Source organism: Prionailurus bengalensis, chromosome A2 (assembly GCF_016509475.1).
Source record: "Prionailurus bengalensis isolate Pbe53 chromosome A2, Fcat_Pben_1.1_paternal_pri, whole genome shotgun sequence".
NCBI lineage: Eukaryota > Metazoa > Chordata > Mammalia > Carnivora > Felidae > Prionailurus > Prionailurus bengalensis.
In genome coordinates, this window is record NC_057348.1 from 1,262,702 (window position 1) to 1,285,347 (window position 22,646).

The 22,646-nt window shown below is 63.4% G+C and overlaps 1 protein-coding gene across 5 annotated transcripts; it reads right to left on the minus strand.

Moving 5' to 3' along the window:
* Positions 1–8,858: 8,858 nt before the first annotated feature.
* On the minus strand, positions 8,859–21,012 carry MKNK2 (MAPK interacting serine/threonine kinase 2). 5 transcript variants are annotated; one of them, XM_043586021.1, is made up of 14 exons: positions 20,857–21,012; positions 20,585–20,720; positions 17,314–17,401; positions 17,106–17,207; positions 16,930–17,027; positions 14,857–14,936; positions 14,458–14,531; positions 14,072–14,176; positions 13,900–13,955; positions 13,701–13,796; positions 13,051–13,245; positions 12,187–12,351; positions 11,403–11,446; positions 8,859–11,083 (listed from the first exon to the last, which is right to left on the minus strand). In XM_043586021.1, exons 2-14 carry the CDS (start codon positions 20,633–20,635, stop codon positions 10,849–10,851), a joined length of 1,389 nt encoding a protein of 462 aa, XP_043441956.1. In that variant the 5' UTR covers positions 20,636–20,720; positions 20,857–21,012; the 3' UTR covers positions 8,859–10,848. The 5 variants fall into 5 exon arrangements, with proteins under 5 accessions (XP_043441956.1, XP_043441958.1, XP_043441957.1 ...); XM_043586023.1 differs by having other exon boundaries at positions 17,106–17,212; positions 20,857–21,009; XM_043586022.1 differs by lacking the exon at positions 14,458–14,531 and having other exon boundaries at positions 17,106–17,212; positions 20,857–21,004.
* Positions 21,013–22,646: the final 1,634 nt, after the last annotated feature.

Here is a 22,646-nt window from a genome sequence, read left to right on the forward strand (position 1 = left end):
AGCAACTTCGTATGGCTCCTGTTAAAATGTCTTTCATGGGGCGTCTGGGCGGCTCACTCGGTTAAGCCTCCGACTGCGGCTCAGGTCATGATCTCAACGGTTTGTGAGTTTGAGCCCCACGTCAGGCTCTGTGCTGTCAGGCCAGAGCCTGCTTCGGATCTTCTGTCTCCCTTTCTCTGCCCCTCCCGTGCTTGCTCTCTCTCTCTCTCTCTCTCTCAAAAATAAAACATTAAAAAAAAACTTTTTTAATGTCTTTCACCAGTTTAATTCACACGTCCCCGGGCACAGAACCCAAGAGGGTAGAGGAAGAGGTTTCCCTCCCCCACACAACTGCTGTTTGTCAGTAATATCAGCTGTGGGTCGATGCTTCCTGGTTCCACTTGGCTCACATTAGCCTGGGCTGAAGGTGGAAACATTTCCAACCAGCCAGCCCAGCCTTCTCCTTGACATCCCGACCTGGGAAGGCACCTCCTCAAAGTGGGTCAGTGACCCCGAACGGGTGAGGCCCAGCCCAGTCGGGTGCCAGTGGGTTCTGTCTGGATTTAATCTCTGGGCCATAGTCTCATGCCAAGTCAGACTACGGGATCTGCCTGGGCAAAGAACGGACTGTTCACCCACGGGGAGAAGGTGGCTTCCCTAGGTCACAAACTGAGTATGTGACTGGGTTTGGGGAAAGGAAGGGGACACCTTGGACCGAGACCAGCAGCTTGTTACGGAACTCTGGAGTCCAGCAGGGGTGGGCAGTGGTGTTGAGGCCATAGGTGCATCACGGGAAGGGGCGCGGGGCGTTGTGTGCGCACAGAGTCCCATCTCAAATGACAGCGGCTATTCACGCCCGCGGGGCTCCCAGCGCCCCGGTCCAAGGATGGGCCCGAGCGCATGGAAACCACCAGATTTCGCCGGGCGGGCGCACCAGCTCTGAACGAAGGTTTCCAGCCCAAAGTGCTAACTGGATTCGAATCGAGGCTTTGAGTCTAGCCTCCCGCCTACGGGAAGTTCAGCGGGTCAGAAAACAAAGCTGAGCGACTCCTCTTGGAAGCCCGGGGGACCTGCCAGGAGGCGGTGTTTGCAGGAGCAGGGGTTTAGTCTCTGCAGGAAGTCGGGACCGGAGGGGGACTGATGCCCGAGCCCCCTCCAGCCAGTGGCCCCAGAGGCGCCAGACGGAGGCCACCGGGCCCTCAGAAGCCCCACTCCTTGGCTTCCCCCGGAGCCTGGCTCACCCGGGCCTGTCCTGCCTCTGCGTGGGTGGGGGCCACATGAGAGCGTGAGCGTGGTGGGGAGGCCTGTGACCCACCTGGAGCAAAGGGACCAAACAGGCCCCCAAGTCACGGCAGACGGCCTGGGTGGGACCTCGAGGGCAGGGGTTTGTTTGTTTTTTATGAAATTTATTGTCAAATCGGTTTCCATACAGCACCCAGGGCTCATCCCAACAGGGAGGGCAGGGTTTTAAATAGGTCTCCTGTTGGGACGCCTGGGGGGCTCAGTCGGTTAAGCGTCGGACTTCGGCTCAGGTCACGATCACGCGGTCTGTGAGTTTGAGCCCCGCGACGGGCTCTGTGCCGACAGCTCGGAGCCTGGAGCTGCTTCCGAGTCTGTCTCCCGCTCTCTCTGCCCCTCCCCCGTTCATGCTCTGTGTCTCTCTGTCTCCAAAATAAATAAACGCTAAAAAATTTTTTTAAATAAATAAATAAATAGGTCTCCTGTCTCCCCTCGGGCCACCTGTGCTGTCCCTGCTTTGCTCGCCTGCCTTCCCCTCTGGCTCCTGCCCGCCCCCCCCCCCCCCCCAGGCACTGCTAACACAGGAGCCTGGATGGTTCTCAGTTGTGGAGCCTCCTAGTCGCTGTGGGGGCCGAGCACATGCTCCATGCCAGGGGCACCCCAGTGTGACACCCCCGAGATGCCCCCAGACGTGGCCCAGTGTCCGGGGTGGGGGGCGGTTACCCCTGTTGAGAATCGTCGCCCTACTGGATCTTCCCAGGGAACCCTACCAAAGAAAGCCTCCCCCCCATGCCTGTCTCGCTGTGTGCTTCTGGGAAACCTGGCCCGGGAGAGGCAGCGAGGGGGACAACCAGGTTTGGGGCCTGCGCTTTCCAAATAAGCAGAAGGGCGTCTGAGATTCAGTGAGACGGGTCTGATAAACGCACCGACTTGTTGACCACACTGCAGAGCAAAGTCTGTCCCCTACGCCACACGCGCGCTCCAGAGGCCGGGCCACCTCACGTTTTACAAGCTTCCAGGCTGACTGTTGCACTCCGGGAATGTTGACCAGGGAGGAGGATACAAGCGGGAATATTCTGGAATGTTCTGGAAGCACTCCGCCCTTCTCAGGAAGGAGGTGCCCTCAGGAACCACAGTGACTGGGATCCTACTCCTTCCCTCCACCCCCACCCCCCCCTTGACGTATCTCTCCCAGGACGTGGAAAATCCAAAGTCCCCTGCATCACGAGTCTTTACTGGTGACACCTGGCACTGGGGTTTGCGTCCCTCCCCGTCCCTCCCCCAGTTAACAGCCGAGGCACCAGAGGCCTGAGGGTTGTAATGTCCCTTTCCCCAGGGCAGCATCTGGGAGGGTCCCACGCGGGGCCCGGGTCACAGGAGCGAGCGGGAGGCCAAGTCCGCGAGCTCCGCAGACCTTCACCGCAGAGGGCGAGGCCTGGACGGCGTCTTAGACGAGGAGGTGTCCACAGTAGGGCCGGGGGTGGATGGAGGAGAGGTTAGCAAACTGAGTATCAAGCGGCCAGAAGGGGGCCTCCCCCCGCCCCCAGCTGCGGGCCCGAAGGAGACAGCAGGGTGGGGGTCCCGCCTGCTGGCCACGCCCCGCCCCGCCCAGTCCTGGCCCCTCCCCCCCCGCCGCAGACCACCCACCCCAGACCCGGCTGGCCCCCGAGCGCCCAGCGCCAGGCGGGTGACTCCACGGGTGAGATGCTCCCGATCCTGTCCCCTCCCCCTCTGCCCGCTGGAAATGGGGGGGGGGGGAGGGGAGAGCCTGGGGGAGGGGTGGGGAGAAAGGGTGAGAGGCCCCACCGGCCAGAAATTTCCTTCCTGAGGCTGGGTCACATTCCAGCGTGTGGATGGACACATTGTGTTTGTCCTTCAGCCACGGACGGACGCTTAGGTCGTGTCCACCGTGTGGCCGCTGTGACTATGCCCCCCCCCCCCCCCCCCCCCGCCGTGGCTTTGTTGATCTACAATTCACCCATTTTAGGTGCACAACTCAGGGTTTTTAGTATATCCGCATAGTGTATACCCATCACCACAATCAATTCCAGAACCTTCCATCACCCCTAAAGCAGCCCCGTCCCCATCAGTCACCGCCCCCACCCCCTCCCCCAGCCCCCCGCGAGCCCCCTTCCTGTCCCTGGATGAGCCTGTTCTGGACGTTTCACACACGTGGACTCACCCCGTGTGGCCTTTCGTGTCTGGGTCCCTCCCTGAGCGTGGCGTGTTCGGGGTCCGTCCGCGGGGCAGAGGCTGCAGACACGCACCTGTCGACTTTGGTCCTGACCTGGGGGAGGGGGCCTGGGGACCTCTTCCCTCCGTCCCTGGGACCCGACCTGTCTTTGCCCAAGAGGATGTGCAGGCTCGAGCCTAGCAGTTTCTGCTTCCCTTCCCTGGGCTCACCTGGGCTTCCGGAAGCCATGCCAGAGATGTGTGCCGTGCACGGAAAGTGCTGGAAAGCGAGCACTCTACAGAGACAGGCCAGGACGGTGGTGCAGCCAGACACGTGAGGGAAGAGCCATCTTGGGTCCGGGACAAGCCGTCCAGCTGAGCCCTTCCCAGATTCCCGGCCCACAGAATCATGAGAAAATTAAATGGTTGTTTTGAGCCGTGAGCTTTGGGATTCTTTGTCATGCAGCCGTGAGCTGGAGCACGTCCCTTTGCCCTGTCTTGGTTTTGGACGGTCCCCACAGCAGCCCCAGGGTGGAGGGAGGGGGGGAGGGCGTCGTCCTGTCTTGGACACGCCCCTGTGGGTCCCCAGTCTGGTCTTTTCCCCCCAACACGCACCCAGCTGCATCACCCAGCCCCTATCAGCCCTCCGGGGAAACCCCACGCGATCGATTGCATGTGTTCCGGCAAACATGGGGACACAGGGCACCCCATCTAAACGCCTCCATCCTCCTCCGCTTCCCTGTCTTCAAGCTCTCACCTCCTGCCTCCCCCCCCCCCCAGATGGCTCTCCTTGCCGGATGCACAGAGAAACCCCAGCCCTCCCGGGCTCCTGCCCCCAACCCGGTCAGGACCCACCCGACAGGAGCAGCAGAAGCCCGGGAGACAGCCCTGCGGGTGACATCGGGTGACAGAAGGACGCTCCTGGACAGGCTGGAGAGCGGTCGGGAGAACTCGCTGCAGGCAGAGACCTCCCCCCACCCGACCCCCCCAAGCGTCAGGAAAACCATTATCACCACCCCCCAGGGCAGGCACCATAAATGTCTACATTTAGTTAACTTAAAACTTCTTTAAACGATGTTTTAAGTGTTTATTTTGAGACGGAAAGAGAGCGAGCAGGGGAGGGGCAGAGGGGAAGGGAGAGAGAGAGAATCCCAAGCAGGCTCCGCGCTGTCAGCACAGAGCCTGATGCGGGGCTCGAACTCACGAAACTGTGAGATCATGACCTGAGCCGAAACCAAGAGTCGGACGCTTAACAGACTGAGCCAGCCAGGCACCCCCACTTAACACATTTTTTAAAACAAATATATTTTATGTGTTTTCATTCTGGGAAATAAAATAGTTCTGGATATGCCGCAAATATTGGCTGCTTTTATTAGAGAAAGAAAGGCAGAAAGGAGGGAGAGAGGGAGGTGTCCTGAGGAACAAGACAGAGAGAGAGAGACGGGGCACGGGCAGGCAGGGGAGGCAGGACTGTAAAACACGGGGGAATGTGTGCTCTCAGGGCTCTGCGGCCCCAGCTGTGCAAGCTGCTTGTTTGCACGGAGGCAAGTGACTTGACCTCTCCGTGCCTCAGTTTCCCCATCCGAAAACTGCGTCCTCCTCCCTGCTTGCAGTGCCTGGAATACCCACTCTGGCCCCAAATACAGGGCCGGGAGCTCTCCGTTCCCACTGGGTCTTTGTCCCCTGCTCTGCCCTTCACTCTAGGGTGGGGGCCCAGGGGACACCCCTGGATGTCACCCATTGCTGTGGGGTGTGTTGCCCTGGGTGGCCATCACAGGGTGTGGACCCCCAAGGAACCGCACCAGCGAGGGATAAAGGTATGGAAGACAGGTCACACCCTGCCCTGGTCCGTGACACCCCTGCCCCACTATCCAGATGGGGCAAAGTGAGGCCCCGGAGGGCAAGCCAAGCTTCACACGGAGGTGCCCCAGTCAGTTTAGATGGGGGGGGGGGGGCGGTCCAGAGACCTCACTCATTCAACCTCTCCCTCCACCAGCATTTATCGAGTGCCGACTGTGTACCCAGGGCTCAGGATGTACGGACTGAGGACGCAGGAACTGGGGACCAACCCCAGAAAGTGCAGAGGCCTGAAAAGGGAGGGTTTGGCCCGCTGGAGGGTTTCTAGCTGGAGACCCACCAGCCCTGCCAGGCTCCACACATTGAAACCAAAGAAGAAGAAACACATGAAAGCATTTAGTTCCTCATGTGTATTGACCACATTTCACTCAACGGCCGCACGTGGCTGGTGGCTGCTGTCTTGGGCAGCTCAGAGGGAGAACGTGTCCGTCATTCCAGAAAGTTCCGTCAGAGGCCCCCAGCTCGACAGTCCAGTCTGATGCATTTCTATTCCCAAAGGAGAAGAGAGGGGAGGGAGTTCCTGGAGCTAATCAGGGTGCTCTTGCTGCAGCCCGGGGCGGAGGGCAGGAGCCCGTAGAGACACCTGGAAATCGGGACTCGGCGGCCAGCTGCGCTGTAGCAAAGTCTGTGTTGGTTGCGACATTGTAACACAGTTTTGCAAAATGTTACCACTGGGGGAACCGGGCGCTGCTTGAACGCCAGAATCTACAATTGTCTCGGGAAGATCCTGGGGACCCCTGTTTGGAGCCCCTAAGGTTTTGTGCCCAGGAGAGGCTCTCGCTCACCTGTCCTTGGTCCTGGCTGCTACTTGCAGGGCTGAGTCACCGAGCTGATGACCTTGGGTGAGGAGCGACCAGGGCTTAGACCCACAAGCTTCGGCGGCCCTGGCACCTTCAGGTGCCGCCAGGAACGTGCTGATAGAACACTGACAGAGCCGTGCTCCGCCCGTGTGTCTGTGACTCTGTTCTGGGGACTTGCCAGCCTCAGGCCAGGTGCTCTCCCCGAGGGCCTCGGGCTCGAGCGTCCTGACCCCCGAGCCAAGGCTGCGGCGCTGGGCAAGAACCCCGTCCTCCCCCACCCTTGTTGGTGTCCCCGCCTCCTGCTGCTTCACAGGGGGTCGCAAAAGGGAAACTGAGTCGGGGGGAGCTGGAGCCATTACCGTCACGTTCCATTTGGGGAAACTGAGTCCTCGTGGGGGAAATGATGGACGTGACAGAAACCCTACAGCATCTTTCCGAGGTTGCCATAAACCCCGAGCCCCGTGTGGGGAGGAGTGAAAGGCCCGGGTGACCCAGGGCATGTGTGCAGGCAGCTGCGTGCTGGAAACGGGCAAGGCCGATGGCCCACCTCGCGGGGTGTCCCAGGCCCTGGGAACGCGGTGCCCCGCCCCCCTCACCCTGGCTTACCCCATCCAGGCAGGTTCTTCCTCACGTCTGACTCGATTCCATAATGTTCCCTTCTGGCCTTGCCCAACAGCAGGACCGGCGAGCTGGGGGTGGGGTGGGGTGGGGTGGGGGCACCTGGAGGGCTCGGCATGGGCACTGGTGACAATGACAGGGACAAAACCTGCAGGAGTCCCAGCTCTGAGGGAGGTGCCTGTGTGCCCCCCACCTTGGGGAGCTAAATTACTCCCCGATGTAACCCACCCTACACAGACTTGCTCTGCTCATCCTTTTAACTTAAATTGAGGTGAAGTTTCCGGAACAAATCGGTGCCGCGTAGTACATTCACCGTGTTGTGCAACCATCACCGCTGCCTAATTCCAGAAAGTTCCATTGCCCCAAAAGGAAACACTGTCCCCATCAGCAGTCACCCTCTCTCTGTCCCCAGCCCCGGCCCCCACGAGCCCCCTTCCTGTCCGTGGATGAGCCTGTTCTGGACGTTTCACACACGTGGACTCGCACACCACGTGGCCTTTTACGCCTGGCTTATTTTTTTTAAGGTTTTATGTATTTATTTTGAGAGAAAGAGAGAATGAGCAGGGGAGGGGCAGAGAGAGCGCGCGAATCCTAAGCAGGCTCTGAGCTGTCAGCGCAGAGCCCGACGCGGGATTTGAACCCCAAACCGTGAGATCATCACCTGAGCCAAGGTCAGACGCTTAAACACCTGAGCCTCCCAGGCGCCCACTACTTTTTTTTTTTTTTAAGTAAAATTTATTTTTTTTAAAAAGCTTTAGCTTTACAGAAAAACTGTGAAGATGCGCCCAGCCCCCACTGCGTGCACATATCTCCAACGCGAGCCACCGTCTCGTGCAGCGCAGAGACCCTGGTCACAGACTCACCTCCCTGGCACCTCGGACGTGGCTGGCCCCTCCTCTTTCTCAGGTGGAGGCGGGTGGGGCGCCACAGTCATCAGCCGGGAAAAGGCTTCTGGGTCCTCCAGCTTCAGGATTTTCCTGCCACTCCATGACCGAGAGAGGGAGAGAGAGAGACGTGGAAGGGGCGGGATCAGCCGGGAAGAAAACGCAACTCAACTCGTAGAACAGGCTGTACCTATGCCGGCCCGGCAGGGAGGGGGCAGGAGGGGGCAGGGAGAGGGCATCGGTGAGGGTCGGCAGGGCTCCGACCCACCCACATGTCAGGCTGGGCCAGAGCCAGGGAAGGGGCCCAGAGGCACCGTGAGAGGGATTTGGTGGGGGGTGGCCCTGGAGGGGGCTGGTGGCGGTCCAGTCCTGGGCAGGGCAGCCATAGGGTCTCGGGGGAGGGCTAGGAGGGAGCTGAACAAAAGCAGGGGTGGGACCAGGCTCGGGGATGCCAGGTGGGGCAGGCTGTGTTTCTGAGCCCCGGTCCCGGGCAGGAGGGGTGACCCACCAGCCTCTGCTGGCCCAGGGGATCCTAGCGCCTGCCCCCTGGCTGGATCCTGAACACAGGACGCTCAGGGAGGGAAGCAGACACAGGAGCTCCAGGGACTGAGCCTGGCACACTCGAGGACCGGCCCCCCGCCCCACAGAGCCCAGGTCACCTGCAGCTCCCCCGGGTGGCTCACGCGCCCTGCTATCTCATCACCTCGCCTGGCTTCTCAGATGAGCCGGAGCACGGGGCAGCCCAGGCTGACGCCCCCTCCCCCCCCCCCCCCCCACTGGCTCCTGCCTCCGGGAAGCCCTCCCTGGTCCACTGCCTCCCTGCCTGGATCTGGTCAGCCCCGGCTATCCAGCACAAAAGCCTGCTTGCAGCAAGAATTTCATGATGGCCGAGGGCCAGCCACACGGGACAGGCTGGAATTACCAGGTTTCGTTGGGCTGCATCGGCCAAAGGTAGCAGCCCCACCACCCCGAGCTGCTCGCCTCCGCGCACCCTCGGCCCCGGGACAGCAGAGGGCCGGGCCTTGGATGCGGGGACGTGATGGCGTCCAAGAGCAGGCCAGCCTGGCCGCTCCCGCTTCGGTCCCGGGCAACTCTGGCTGTCCTCTCAGTCTGGCAGAGCCACCCACACGTCGGGAGGAAGCCGGGCCCGCAGCCGCCGCGGACAGACGAGGGCCCAGGCCCCCGAGCATCAGGCCAACCCCCTCGATGCCCGTCCAAACCCCGGACTCCAACGGCATCAGTGAGATCGCCGATCGAGAAATGGTTTGGGGCTGCTCGTCACTCAACAGAAAACCAGGACGAGGACCCCCAAGTTTTTATGACTTTTATTAAATCCTTACAAAACGATACAAAAGTCCGGCGTTGACGTTGGTGTAAGGAAAATGAGCTGTTACCGGCTCGCCTGGTGCGGTGCAGTTAAAGTGCTTGATGTTCCCCCCCCACTTCTAAAAAACTTGAGTTTCTTTTTCTTTTTTTTGTCTTTTTTATACATCTGAACATTGAAACGTTGCCGTTCCCCTCCCCCAGGGCCAGGGGCCGGGCGCCCATTCACAGTAGCGGTTCTGACAGTCCTCTGGGCCACACTGTCCGTGTGACGGGGAGGAAGTGGCTGCCCCACCTTTGGGAAAAAAAAAAAAAAAAAAAGCTCCTCACAGCTCAGCTTTCCAGAGTTAAAACGGCCACGGCACCCGCGGCAGGCGGGGGGTGCATTTCTTTTTTTTACAAAAAGGCAGAATCCCCAGTTGCAAAACGTAGAATCACTGATGGGCGAGAAGCAGGGGGCGGGGCGGCCTTCTCCCCCCCACCCGCCCCGGGGTCTTTGGAAAGGCCAGTCCACAGATCCAGGCGGGCGGGGGACGGGAGGGGCAGTCAGTCCCCACCGGCCACCAGAGACTGCCACAGAAACGGCATGTGAGCTCCCCCAACCCACAAAGCCCCCCAACATTCAAGTATTCAAGAACAGGGAAGGGAAGTCAACCGATGTCTTTAAAAAACGAACAAAACGGGACGAACAACTAGAAGCCAGGGGGGGAGCGATCCAGGCCCGGCCTGCCGCGGAGTCTCGCCCAGACCCCAGGGCCAGGCTGCCCTGGTGGGGGGGGCTGCAGAGACCTCCCCCCCCACCCCCGGCAGAAGCACACGAACATGGAGAAAAGGGAAGCCTGTATTGCATAGTGTTTCCCACCCGAGGGAAGAGGGGGGTCAGTCGCCCCAAGCCCGGCGGTCACTCAACATCTGACCCCGGCGCCAAGGTGGGTAGAGGCGGGCACGGAGGTTCCTGGGTGCCCGGGAGGAGGCCGTGGCAGCTGTAGCCGTGTTCCTGAAGGTGGGCACGCAGAAACGCTGCCCTTGGGGGCGGGGGGCTTTAGCAGGACCCCTGGCTGGGCCCTGGCTCTGAGGAGGAGTAAGGGGGGGGGGTGGTGACAGAGCTTCCTCACCAGACCCAGGGGTGACGGTGAGGGGCAGGACGTGGCCATGGTCAGACTGAGCCCTGAGAAAGGGCACACCGGTGCCCAGGATGGGGGTCTTAGGGACCCCCACGTTGGCTGACGGGCGCCTGTCCAACCCCTCCCACTTCCTCTGGCACCGCCCTCCTGGGTGGGCAGGGTCCCCCTTGGAGAGGGCAGGGGAGGGGGCGGCGAGAGCTTAAGGTCAAGGTTCGAGGGAGCCCCGATTGTCAGTCAGAGGCGGGGCCCGGCAGGCAGCCGTGATTCCCACCTGCCCGCACCCAAGCCCCCTCTGGCCACAAGGGAGACCTGAGAAGCCCCCACCCCACCAAGCGACCAGGGTGCTTCAGGGTGAGGGATTAAAGAGGTGCTGTGTCACCCCGGGGAGACGTGGGGGTGGCCCGTCCCTGCAAATACTGTGAGGGCTGGGGAAGGGGTGCGCTTCTGTGCCCCCAGCTCTGGAAGGCGACAAGTGCCCTCCTCTCCTGAGTCACATCTGGGCAGGGCGGGCGTGGGGCGTGGGGACCCTTCACAGTAGAGGTGCGTATCTGGGGCCGGGACGGGACAAGCCCGGCGACACACCCTCCAACCTCCTCCCCAGGTGCCTGCTTTGCTTTTAACACCTTTAAAGGGAAAAAAAACGGGGGTGAGACAGAAAAAAGAAAAAAAGCCAACAGCAAAAACCTCATATAAAAAGAGCCCCCCCAACTGAGCTTAGCGCCTCGAAGTCCAGCCAGGGGAGGGCAGCCTGCTGGTCACCGGCTGGCAATAGCTTAAAAAACTTTTTAGATTTGATGGGGGGGGGGGGGGTAGGGGGGGAGTGACCTATGTACAGAGGGAGGGAGGGAGGGGTCACGCGTGGTCTCCCACCAGGACCACGGGGGCCGCGGACAGGCTGGCTCGCTGTCGCCTCTGGGCCAGCCTGCTCTGGGAGGGCGGCGACAGCCGCAGACAGCGCGCAGCTCGGACGACCACGGGCTGGCCCTGCTCCGCCTCCTCAGCCGCGTCCTCCTCCCGCTGGGCCAGCTGCCGGTTCATGGCAATGGCCTCAGCCGCAAATGACGTGAGCTCTTTGGCACAGCTGTTCCTGGAGACGGGGCGGTCACCAAGGAGGTGAAAGGTAGCTTCGGGGCCCGATCCCCTTGGGACCCCTAGAGTCTGTGCAGTACCTCGGGGGGAGGGGCTGCAGGCCCCAGGCATGCCCAGCCTCCCTGGGGGACCAGGACCCCCGCCAGGGGCCCAATCCATCACCATCACTGGTACGAGGACACCCAAGCGCTTAGATGGCTTTCCCAGCCCCCCGATTTAAAGACGGCTTGTCACTTTAATCATCTTAACATTAACCACCCCCGACTCGGGGTCCCCCCGCTCTCGGGCCCGAGACCCCCACCCCCCATGGGTCTCACCTCTGCAGGACCATGGGTGTGGGCAGGGTGTTCTCTGGAGCGTACTGTAAGGACAGGGGAGAGGCGGAGCTGAAAGCAGAGCCCAGCTGCCTTCCCGGGGCCCCGCTGGCAGCGACCGAGGTGAGGGGGGGTGTATCTGCTGGAGCCCAGCCAGGCCAGGGGGAGGGCAAGGCAGAAGCCCAGAGCGGTTCTCTAGACCCGCACCCTGCCCCCTCCCCCGCCCCCACAGGTCTCCCGGTGCCCCAGAAGGGGCTGGGAGCCCCTCCACCGGCTGGCCTGAACACCAGGGCCCCAGCCTTTGCTTCCTGTGGACTCCCGGTGCCAACGTCTGGTTAAGACTCCTGGCCGTGGGCCCTCCCTGCTCTGGGCAGGCAGCCTGGCTCGGGGCGCTGCGGGCCAGAGAAACGTCAGGCTCTTCCCGGCTTGTGGGTGGGGGGACAGGGAGCAGGACTGGGGTTGGCGGGCCCTGCCCGGGGTTTGCCACCTGCCTAACACCTGCACGACCTCAGCCTGCTCCCTGTGCCAGGCGGGAAGAGGCCCCGATGCCTCCAGGGCACAAGCTCAAGCAGTTTCTGCAGTCCTGGCGCCCGGCTGGAAGCAGGTGGTGGGTCTGACTGCTGCGCCTGGGGCCCCTGCAGACCCCAAGGCTGGGCCCCAGACCCACGTTGCATCTGGGGGTGTCGATGCTGGCCTCCCCGGGGATGCTCATACCCCTGCTCCAAGTCCCTCCCTTGCCCATCGGAGGTGGGCCAGAGGCAGGAGGTCCCCAGCAGGGCTCACTCACCCCCTGCACCCAGGGGTGCTGCAGGACTTGGGCGGCGCTCAGCCTCTGCTTGGCGTCGCGGACGAGGAGCTTTGAGATGAGGTCTTTGGCAGCAAAGGAGATGTGGGCCCAATCCTTCTCGGGAAACTCATACTTGCCCTCCTGGATGCTCTCAAACAGCATATTCTGTGGGGGAGGGGCAAGGGGGTGAAATCAGCTGCAGCCAACTTACCCCAACATCCACACCGGCCTGGACCAACGGGGTACATCATGACGCTGCTCGGTAACAAGCTGCCGTAGGCCCCAGACCCAGCCATGCAGCCTAACCCGTGACCTGAACAGCTGGCCCCCAGACCGCAAGGGGGGGTGGGCAGGGGCTGCAGTGACCCTGAGGTCAGCTGGCGGGACCGGGGGCTCTGGGGGGCCAAATGCCTGAGAGGAAAGCAGGCTGGACTAGAGACCCGGCCTCAGGAGCGTGCCAGTGAACTCTGCCCAAGAGAAGCCAAGCAGCAGAAAGGCAACTCTGGGCAGCCGGGCTCATGGGAGCAGAAGGTCACCAGGCTGAAACATGATCATCCCAAACCCTAAATCTTAGTCCTGCCGGACGGCAGATTTCTGACCTCCAAATGCTTCCTCTCCTAGACCATAAAACCAAGGAGTCTGGGTAACCCCAGGAGCACCAGGCCAGCACTGCCCCGTGGATGGATCAGGCATCACAGGCCAGGATCTCGGCAGCAAGCAGGCCCTGGGGGAGGGCACAGAGGGGTGCTGGGGGTGGGGGACGCACACGCTCAGAGACTGGCACAAGGGGGGACGGGGCGCACGCGCGCACAGACCAGGCCTGCGATGCACCGGGCGCACAGGGGACGGGGCGCACGTGCGCACCTGGCAGGCCGGGCAGGCCTCGCCGCGGTCCCAGCCGCAGTCGCTGCCGCAGTGGCCCACGAAAGGCGGGTAGCCGCTGAGCAGGATGTAGAGGATGACACCCAGGCTCCAGAGGTCACAGCGTTTGTCGTAGATGCTGGCCTCCTCGCTGAAGGCCTCCACCACCTCGGGGGCCATGTACTCCGCTGAGCCGCACTGCGGGTGGGACTTGGAGTCAGGGCCCGTGGAGGGGAGGAGGGGACTGCAGCAGGCCGGGACTTCCCGGCATCACGTGAAGGCCCCAACACTGGGTCACCTGAGCCTGCGGTGCCCGATGCCCAGCCTGGCCAATCAGAGACGGGCTGGGGGCAGGCCCCGCCCTCACACCCGCCCAATCAACAGGTGGCAGGTGCCCACCCGCCCAGCCACCCAATCAGCGGCAGTTGCTGGGAGCCCGCCCCTCCCCTCCCGCCCATGGCCCCGCCCGCCACTTTCCGCGGGCCAATCAGTGGCTGTTGCTAAGCAAAAGCACCAGTTCCACGGGCTAGGCAGCAGAGCAGCCAGCACCTCGAGGTTACGCAACGGCAGGGGCAGGGGCAGGGGCAGCGGGCCGCGCAGCCCCAGAGCAGAACGGAGCGGGTCGCTGCGTGCCTGATGCCTGGGCGCCTCACCGGGGTGAGCAGCTCCGGAGTGGAGATAGGGGAGCAGTCCCCGTTGAGTTTGATGCCGCTGCCCAGATCGAAGTCGCAGATCTTCACAGGGGACACCTAGGAAGGGTGGGAAAAGGCGGTAAGGGAGGGGGGGACGGCGGTCCAGGCCAACCCAGCCCGGGCCCTGGCGCAGGGAAGGCGGTTCCCCGGCGCCCCTCACCTGGTTGGGATGCTCGCAGAGGATGTTTTCTGGCTTTAGGTCCCTGTGGGCGATGCCTGCGGTGAGAACCGGGACTCAGTGGCGGGAGTGGAGGCGTTTTCTAGGAGTCTCAGGCAGCTGGACAGGGCGCGAGGCTGGACATCCCAGGGAACAAGGGAGCCCCACCACCCACCTTTGTTGTGCAGGAAGTCCAGGGCACTGGCCACGTCCTGCACGACCACGCTGGCCTCCAGCTCGTTAAAGTGCCGCCGCTTGTGAATGTGGCTCAGGATGGAGCCTGGGGCCAGGCCGTGGTGGAGGAAAAACACATACGCGTCACTTCCGTGTCTCCAGGCCACCGCCCAGTGCCTAGTGCCCACTTCCACCCGACAGGGAAGTGCCCACTCTGGCCTCCCTGGGTTCAGAGCCTTCAACCCTGAGCTGCCATGTGGACAGGAAGCTCGGACCCCACAAGCCCCCTCTGATGTGCAGGACGAGCACATCTGAAAAGTCCTCCCTGGTGGCCGAGCCCACAGCCCATTAGGACACAGCTGCAAACGTCCCCCAGGCCCCACATACCGCCCCGCATCTTCTCAAACACCAGGTAGAAGCGATCCTCCTCCTCAAAGAACTCTATCAGCTCTAGAACATTCCTGAGGTGTGGGGGGTTGGAGAGGCAGGAGAGGAGGGAGGCTTCCTAAGGCTCCTGTGCACCCACAGCCCAGCCCAGGAGGGGCCCACCCTTTCCACCCCCACCTGTGCACAGGAAGGCTGGGACCGGGGCCACGGGCCTGCTTCCACCTTGCCCACTCTGGGTTGCCTGCCTGACGCTGGGTCTTCCCCAGTGCACCCTGCACGGCCTCTGCTGCACACTGGATGCTCCCCAAATGCTTGCTGGGGGTGAGGAGGCATTCAGGCCCATTCACACACGGAAAGATGGCTAAGGGCCCGGTTCTGTGGCAAGGTGGGTCACATTACCTGTGTCCCTGGCACTGATACAGCATCTCCACCTCCCGGAAAACCCTGCTCCGAATGTGGCCAGGCTGCTTCTCGATGATCTAAGTGGGGGGGGGAGGGGCGGGCAGGAGACAGAGCAGTGGGTCAGCCAAAGCCCTTCCCAAAGCCCAAGGGGCTCCCACCAGAGACCTGCCCTGCGCCATGGCTGAGACCCCATTCGAGCTTAGACCTTAAGTTCTAAGCAGAGCTCTCCTCTTGCGGCCCAGAATTTGCCAGAAGTCAGAACTATGGCGTCAGCACAGGCTGGGGGAAGGGGGGGGGGGGGGTTGCAACATGTTTCCCAAGTGGCATCAGGGGAGAGACAAGCTGGACAAGAATGGCAGAAAGAGGAGGCGGGCCTGTTCCGCTCCTGACCCCACAGGCCTCGGGGGCATGTTTAGGGCCTGAGACGCCTGCAAAATGCCCCTTCAGGGTGTCAGCACCCCCGCCCTGCCTGGGAGACTGGTGGCCACTGTGCAGACTCCCACACCACACAGGGGACTAGAGCGGCCCTGGGGTGCCTGGCTGCCAGCCAAGCCGTCCCTGCCCACTTTGGTGCCAAGTCCCACCTCCCCTGTTCTGTGACAGTCTGGGCAGCTGCCACGGGCCCCTCAGCCCAGGCCTGTTTCATGCCAGCCCAGATTGGCCCTCCCGTCAACCAACAGGGACAGTCTCCCCGCGACTCCAGAGCCTCCGGAAGCCAGCTTCTGCCCCCGATCCCGCCAGCACCTGGCAGCTCTGGGCCCACCTGCCTCCCGGATTCTCCCCGAGACACCTTCGCCCACAGAAGTGGGGGCAGAAGGTGCCAGCTGGCTCTCTCCGGGCCACCTCGGCCCCCGGGCACCCACTGGGAACATCTTCCCAGGTTGGATGTTAGGCCCCTCTCACTGGGCAGGCGGGGCAGGCCCGGGGTTCCCTGCCCAGCACGCCGGCCTGGAGGAGGGGAACACAGTGTGCCACCAGCTCGCCCCTGCAACAGGCAGGCATGGTGTCCGCGTGCTGCCGGGGCCCAGCCTACGTGCTGTCCCACCTGTCTGGTGACAAACGCACCCGTGCCTCGGAGAGGCAGACCAACCAGATGTCGGGGCCTCGTGACACAATGCCAGCAGCCATGCCCTCCTGAAGAACCTCATCCTACCCCTTGGGAATCTGGCCAGGACCCCACCTCATGGAGGAAACTGCAGTCCCTCGGGGCAGAGGGATGACCTTACAGGAGGCCCAACAGGGTCTGACTCAGGCTGTCTAACCCCTCAGAGCCTCGTTCCGAACTGTCGAAGGGGCACAGGAGGCCAGGCTGCCCGACGGTCCTTAAGGGGAAAACACTCAGCGCGTGGCCTGTCTTGCAGAAAGCGCTCAAAGCTGAGCATCCAGTTCTCTGGCACCATCATGCCGCCCGACTTGGAACTCACGGGGCAGGGACGATGGCCACTTTTGCCATCAGACTTCTACCAAAGCGCTGGGCTCTGGCCAGCCTCACTCACCGGGGAGCACCGGTCCTCATTCCTGGTCTGCCAGCCTCCTGTGACCCCACCCCACCCGGATGCAGGGTCACCAGGGAAGACTGGACGGTTTCTCGGAGCACAGGGCCGTACTGCCTGGCCAAGAGACACAGGTTTCGAGGCCACACCCTGGTCTCCCCAGATGCCAAGCCTCCCTGGGCCCCAAGTACGGCATGGCCTTTTAACCCCTGTAACCAACATGGAGAACCGCTTGTCGCTGAGGAGTGGCCTGGGGTGACCCAGCAGGCAAGAGCCAACTCTGACCGGAGCCCCCAGCTCTCAGGCGCCCTGGCACCAGGTCCTCAGCCACCTGGGTAGGGAACGGCTCCTTATGGTCACTTCCTGCCCAGACTCAGGGGCTCAGAGCAGGCTGACCTAGATTCCCAGGGGTGGCCTGAGTCACTGGCCCTGGGGCCATTTTTAGATACTAGTTTTCCCCCAGCTGCTGGTCCGGGAGCTCAAAGGCCAGCTCCCCCCTCCCGCCACCCGCGGCCAGTGCCAGAGCCCAGGCGCTGCAGGGAGAGGTGCGGGGAGCTGGCCGGGCGCTGGTACTCACCTTGACGGCGTATTCCTGGTTAGTGATGAGGTTGACGCAGGTCTGCACTCGGGCGTGGGCACCCTCCCCGAGCACGTCTTCTTGCAGCTGGTAGACATCTGGGGAGCAGGGGTGCGGTGAGAGCCGCCCCGGGCTGGCCACGTCTCCCTACACCCCCACCTGTAGTCCTCACTGACCTTCAAACCGGCCCGAGAAGCTGTCGGTGGCCCGGCCCCGCTTTTTCTTCTTGCCCCTCTTCTTGGCATCTGGGATGTCGATGGGCTGGCTGGCGGGCATATCTGCACTAGGAGACCCAGAGGTGAGGCCCGCCCTGCTCAGCAGGCAGCCCCTGCTGCCCTCCCGCACCGGCCCTCCCGCACCGCCACCTTCCTCTCCGGCCCTCACCGGGGCGGGTGGGATGCTCCAGGCTGAAGTCGGTCTCCCCGAGGTGGGTCTGGTCTAGGGAGAAGGCCAGCTCGAAAGGGTTCTGCCCCTGCAGGGGACAGGACGGGAGGGCTCTCAGGGCCTGCCCAGAGAGTGACCCAGCCCCCGCGTCTGCATCCACAAGTCCAGGGGGACAAAAGCCTGGCTTTGCCTGACTGTAAGGAAATGGTCCTTCTTCCCCCGAACCCCAGGGCCCTCGGGGTGTCCAGGAAAGGGATGCGCTGAGGGGAGGGGCCCCGAGCAGGCAAGAGGGCCTGGCGTGAGTCACTATGGTGCCCAGGCCAGGCCTCGCGGCTCACCCGGGACAACCTCCGCAGCCCAACTGGCCCCCTGGGCTGCAGAGGATCAAAGACAGCAAGGCGGTCAGTGGGAGGGGGTGAGTCACCGGCTTCTGGCTTCTAGGCGGGGTTCCCAGCAGGGGTGGCCCTGCCTGCTTTCCCACAGCCTCCAACACGAGGCCCTGAATTTCTGGCCTCAGTCTTCCCTCTGTGAAACAGGGAGCCACTGCCCTCCTGGTCATGCGCTGCTCCCTCTGAGGTCCCGCTGTCGCCCGACCATGGCTCATAGGACGGGCCTCCAAGGCCTCCGGCTGCAACAGTGTAGACACCGGACCGCCCTCTGCCCAGCCCTGCCCGGGCCACAGCCAGCACTGTCCCGTTTTGCCACCGGGACAGAGCTCCTCACAGGCCCCCGTGCCCAGCTAAGAAACCAGCCTTGCAGGGAGAGGCCCACTGGAGGTCACCCGCTAGTCCCCAGGACCGGGGGAAGGGTGCTAGACCCTGAGCAGGGAAGGAAGGCAGCTGGGGCTTGGAGAAACCTTGTCTTACCCGCCCCAGAGAGCTGCTGGAATAATCTTCTGCAGAGCAGATGGGCCACAGTGAGGACGGATGGCCCCTGGCTTGAGATGTGAGGCCTTTGAGGCCAGGACACTGAGGCCCAGCAGAGGCCTTCAGGAGATAGCTCTAATTTAGCTCCCTGCACCCTGGCTGACTAGGTGGCCGGGGCCTCAGGTGGGTGAGGGGGCCTCTGTGCACGGTGGTGCTGCTGATGCTGGGTGACCCGAGCCAGGTCACTGCCCCTCCCTGGGGCCTCAGGACAACTGGGGACGGGGCTCCAGCAGGAGGATCATCCAGAGAAGGAACTCCAGGAAAGCCCCAGAGAAACACCGAGGGGCCCAGGGCAGAAGGAGCTGGGCCAGATTCCTACAAACGGGAGGCCCAGAAGCCAGGCCGGCAGCAGAGGGGGCAGGCGGAGGTCAGAGGGAGCGGCTGAAAACACAGGCGCAGGCCTCTCAGCCTCCCCACCCCCCTGTGCAGGGCTGCGAGGAGGCCTGGGCCGGGCCAGGCCAGGCAGACGGGAGAAGGGAGTGCTCCGGCCCTTGGCCCTGCCCGGTGGGGAGGCAGGCACACAGTCACCAACGCCAGAAACCAGCACCCTGCCTTGGGCTCGTCCAGAGGTCTCGAGAGGGGCCAGGTCACTACTTCTACCTGGAGGAGGGGCCCCAGGGTAACCACATAGGGGTGGACAGCGGCGGGGGTGGGGGGGACGCTCAGGGCCAGCAGCCGCTCACCTCCGTCTAGTGACCTCGGCCCCAGGCCTGACCCACGTCTGTGGCTGGGTGATGGAAGGAAGCTGCCTGTAGCTCCTCGGACCGAGGAACAGTGCGAGGACCCTCAAGGGGGCCTATGGGTCCCCTCGCCACCCCCACAAGCCTGTCCCAGCCTCCACCTTGGTGGCTTGGCCACCCCTGATGAAAGCAGCTCCTGTGTCCTTGTCTCCACCTGCAGGGAGACTCGGGGCAAACATCTCTTTCCAAGGCTCCGATTTCCCAACTGAAAATGGGGAAAGTGTGTTGGGAGACGCCCAGCAGAAAGGGTCCCGGCAGTGCTGCTGCTGGACTGGGGCGGGAGGGCGAGGCCCAGCCCAAGAAGCAAGCTCAGCATGGCGGGAGGGGAGTCCCAGAGTGGCCGAGAGGACCTTCTCATAGCTGAGGCTCCCTGGCCAGGGTCCTTCCCACTCCTCAGGACTCCCATGGTCCCACCTGGGAGCAGCCTCCAGTCCCAAGCAATGTGGGCGGGCTGGGCCTGGGGCTGGCCTCAGGCCTCCAGTCAGCAGGCCTTGGCAGGAGGCGGCTGGAATCATCCAGAAAGTTCGAGTTTGCTTTGGCTGCCGTGCTGGCCCCTCACATTGACCCTGTCCTAGCTCATGCCCAGCCCCAGGAGGGAATAGACCACTGCCGGTGACGTCTCGGGTCCACCCCCCGCTTCAGCCCGGCCCCAGACACTTGGACTTGCCAAGGCTGTTGCTCCCCTGGCAGGGGGTAAAGCGAGGATGGCAGGCGTGTGGGCAGGGGTGGGGCACGCTGGCCCAAGATGTGGCTGGACAGGCCTGGGAATTCTAACCCAAACAGTCTCAGCTTGCTCCTCCCACCCCGGTTCTGGGAGTGCCTGTGTACACACACACACACACACACACACACACACACGCGCGCGCGTGCGCGTGCCCACACACACCCAGGTCCTGCCTTCTTTACAGGGCAACAGGTCCCTGCCCAAGAAGGCCCAGGGAAGCCATTACATAACGCGGCTGGTGGGGTGGGGAGGCCGTTGACATCACTGCGTCCCCTGAGCCAGCCCCGTGGGGCCCCTCCTCAGCACCTGCCCGCCCCCCCCAGACTCGCTCATCTGAGACCAAGACTGCAGCCGTGGGGCCACCGCAGAAACTTCCTGCTCCCACAGGAAATAGCACTTGGGCCCGGACTGTCTGGGAGGCGCAGGGCTGAGGGGCATCCAATTCACTCCCTTATTCCAAGGACCACCTAGGAGGGCTTTCTGGGACCTGCAGTCCTACCTCGGATTCCTGGAGGAAAGACCCCACAGACCCACAGGTCCAAGGCGCTGAGGACTGGACTGTGGCCTGAGCTCCCTAGCAGTGCACAGGGGTTGGCAGGGGACACACAACCAGGTGCTCCCAAGGGCCTGGGGGCCCTGACCGCGCTTGGGGTTCCTAGAGGAAAGACCTCACAGTCCCCAGGGCGCTGGGGACTGGACTGTGGCCCGCTGACCACCCCCACCAGCGCACTCCCGGCTGGGGCAGCCCCAGACACACGGCGGGGGGGGCGGGGAGGGCGGGCAGCAGCCCCGGGTGGATCCCGGGGGTGGGGGCTACGCGCCCCCCACCGGCCACTCGAGTGGTCCAGCCCCAGGCGACCCCAAACCCACCCGGCCCTCACCTTGAACGAACGGTGGAAGCCCTGAAGTTCGGCTGTTTTCTTCTGCACCATCTTCTGTCCGGGCCCCGCCAGCGGGGGAGGGGACGGCGGGCCCGGGGGAGCGGCCCGTGGGCGGGGGGCGGCCGGGTAGGGGACCCTGCAGGCGGGAGCAGACAAAGGAGAACGTGAGTGGCTGCGGCCAGCGCGCCGTGAGCCCCGGACGCCGAGGCTCCGCGGGGCCCGATCCCCGAGACCGGGTCGGGGCCAGGCCAGCGTCGCCGGGCCGCACTCACCGGGGTCGGACTCGGGCCGGGGCCGCAGTGCCACCGCCGCCGCCGCCCGAGACACGCAGCCCGGACCCCACTGCGCGGACCGCGCGGGGAACAGCGCCGCCGCTGCCGCCGCCACCACCGCGGACTCCTCTGCCTGGGCCGCCGCCGCCGCCGAGAGGAGCCGGGCGCACCGCCCCGCCGCCGCCTTTATAGGCCAGGCTTCGCCCCGCCCAATACGCATGCCCCGCCTCCGCCAATCCCGCCCACAAGCGCACAACGGGGGCGGGGCTGGAGTGCTCTCCGGGCCGCGTGCGGCTGCGCACTCGGGCCTGGAGGGGTTTCCGCGCGCCTGCGCAGTGAGGTGCGCGGGGCTACAGGGGAAGGACCTGGGAGGGATGTTGGCGGTTGTGGGCAGGGGTGTGGGTGCTGGACTGGCCGCCTGAGGCCCTGGGAGGCCCGTGGATCCCCGGCACCGAGCTGAAGCCGGGCCCTACGCTCTGGCAACTCCCCCGGGATGCCGGCCAGGGCCTGGGACACACTGACTCCTTTGGGCGACTTCCCTGCCCTAGAATACACCATGGCTCCCTCTTGCAGCTCCCCAATCCCGGAAGAGCGTGCTGTGGCTCTCTCTTGATTAATGCCACAACCTGGGACCCTGGACCAAGAAAGAGCCCCGGGGGTGGGGGGCAGCCAGGACAGCAGATAAAATGCCATCCCATTTGGGCCGGCGCCCCCACCACCCAGGCTCGGTAGAATCGGCTCTTCCGGAGCTGGGCCAGCTCCCTGTCCCTGAAGCACTGTGGTGCAAAGTCCTCAGACTCCAAGCCCTGGGCGCATGGAAGCGCAAGCCTGTGGGGTGAACCCACCTCCGTCTCCTCCAGACCTCAGCTCGCCCTGCCACCACCCAAACCCAACTGTCCCCCAACCGGGCCCCGCTGACCTGAAACTGAATTGTCCCCTTCCAGGGGGCTGCCTCTATGTGCCGCCTGCCAAGGCCACAGCTCAGGCCACACCTGACTTCAGTCAGCCCCAAGTCCTCTGTCCCCTGCGTGTGTGTGCGTGTGTGTGTTTGTGTAGACACACACTTTGGCTTCAAGTGCCTGGGGTGGGGCTGTTAGACCTGCCTGCCCCGGAGAGGCCACCTGGAAGCTGCCTCCTCCTCCTCCCTCCCTCCTTTCTTGGCTGTCCCCTCCCACCTCTGCCTCCACAGGGGCCCTCTCTGTGTGTGCATGGTTACCTGCAGGTTTTCATGTGCTTCGGGTGGCTCAGGGGGGTACAGATGGGTCACTGCCCCTCCTCAGGTCAGCTCCATAAGAGCACAGCCCTGTCCACTGCCCGTCCAGAGCCCAGCACACCAGGCCTGGTGCACGGGGAGTGCTCGCCGAATATTGCTGGAAGGAATAGGTGTGTCTGAGCGTCTGTGTGTGCATGGTTGTGTGTTTGTGCCTACGGGGCTTGTGTAAGTGTGTTAGCCGCTGTGGCTTCTGTAACACGGCGTCGCACACTGGGGAGGCCTGAAACAGAAATGTATGCTCTCCCATTCTGGAGACCAGGAGTCTGAAATCAAGGTCTCCGCAGGGCCACACCCTCTCGGAAGGCTCCAGGGGAGGATGCTTCCTGCTTCTCCCAGCTTCCGGGGTTGGAGTCCCTCAGGCTTGTAGACGCCTCCCCCTGCTCCCCGCCTCCACCTTCAGGTGGCCGTCTCCTCTGCGTCTGCTCTTTGCTTCGTGGCACCAGGCCCACCCTACTCCAGCACCCCTCATCTTGTCCAGTTATACCTGCCAAGACCCTGTCGCCAGATGTCACATTCA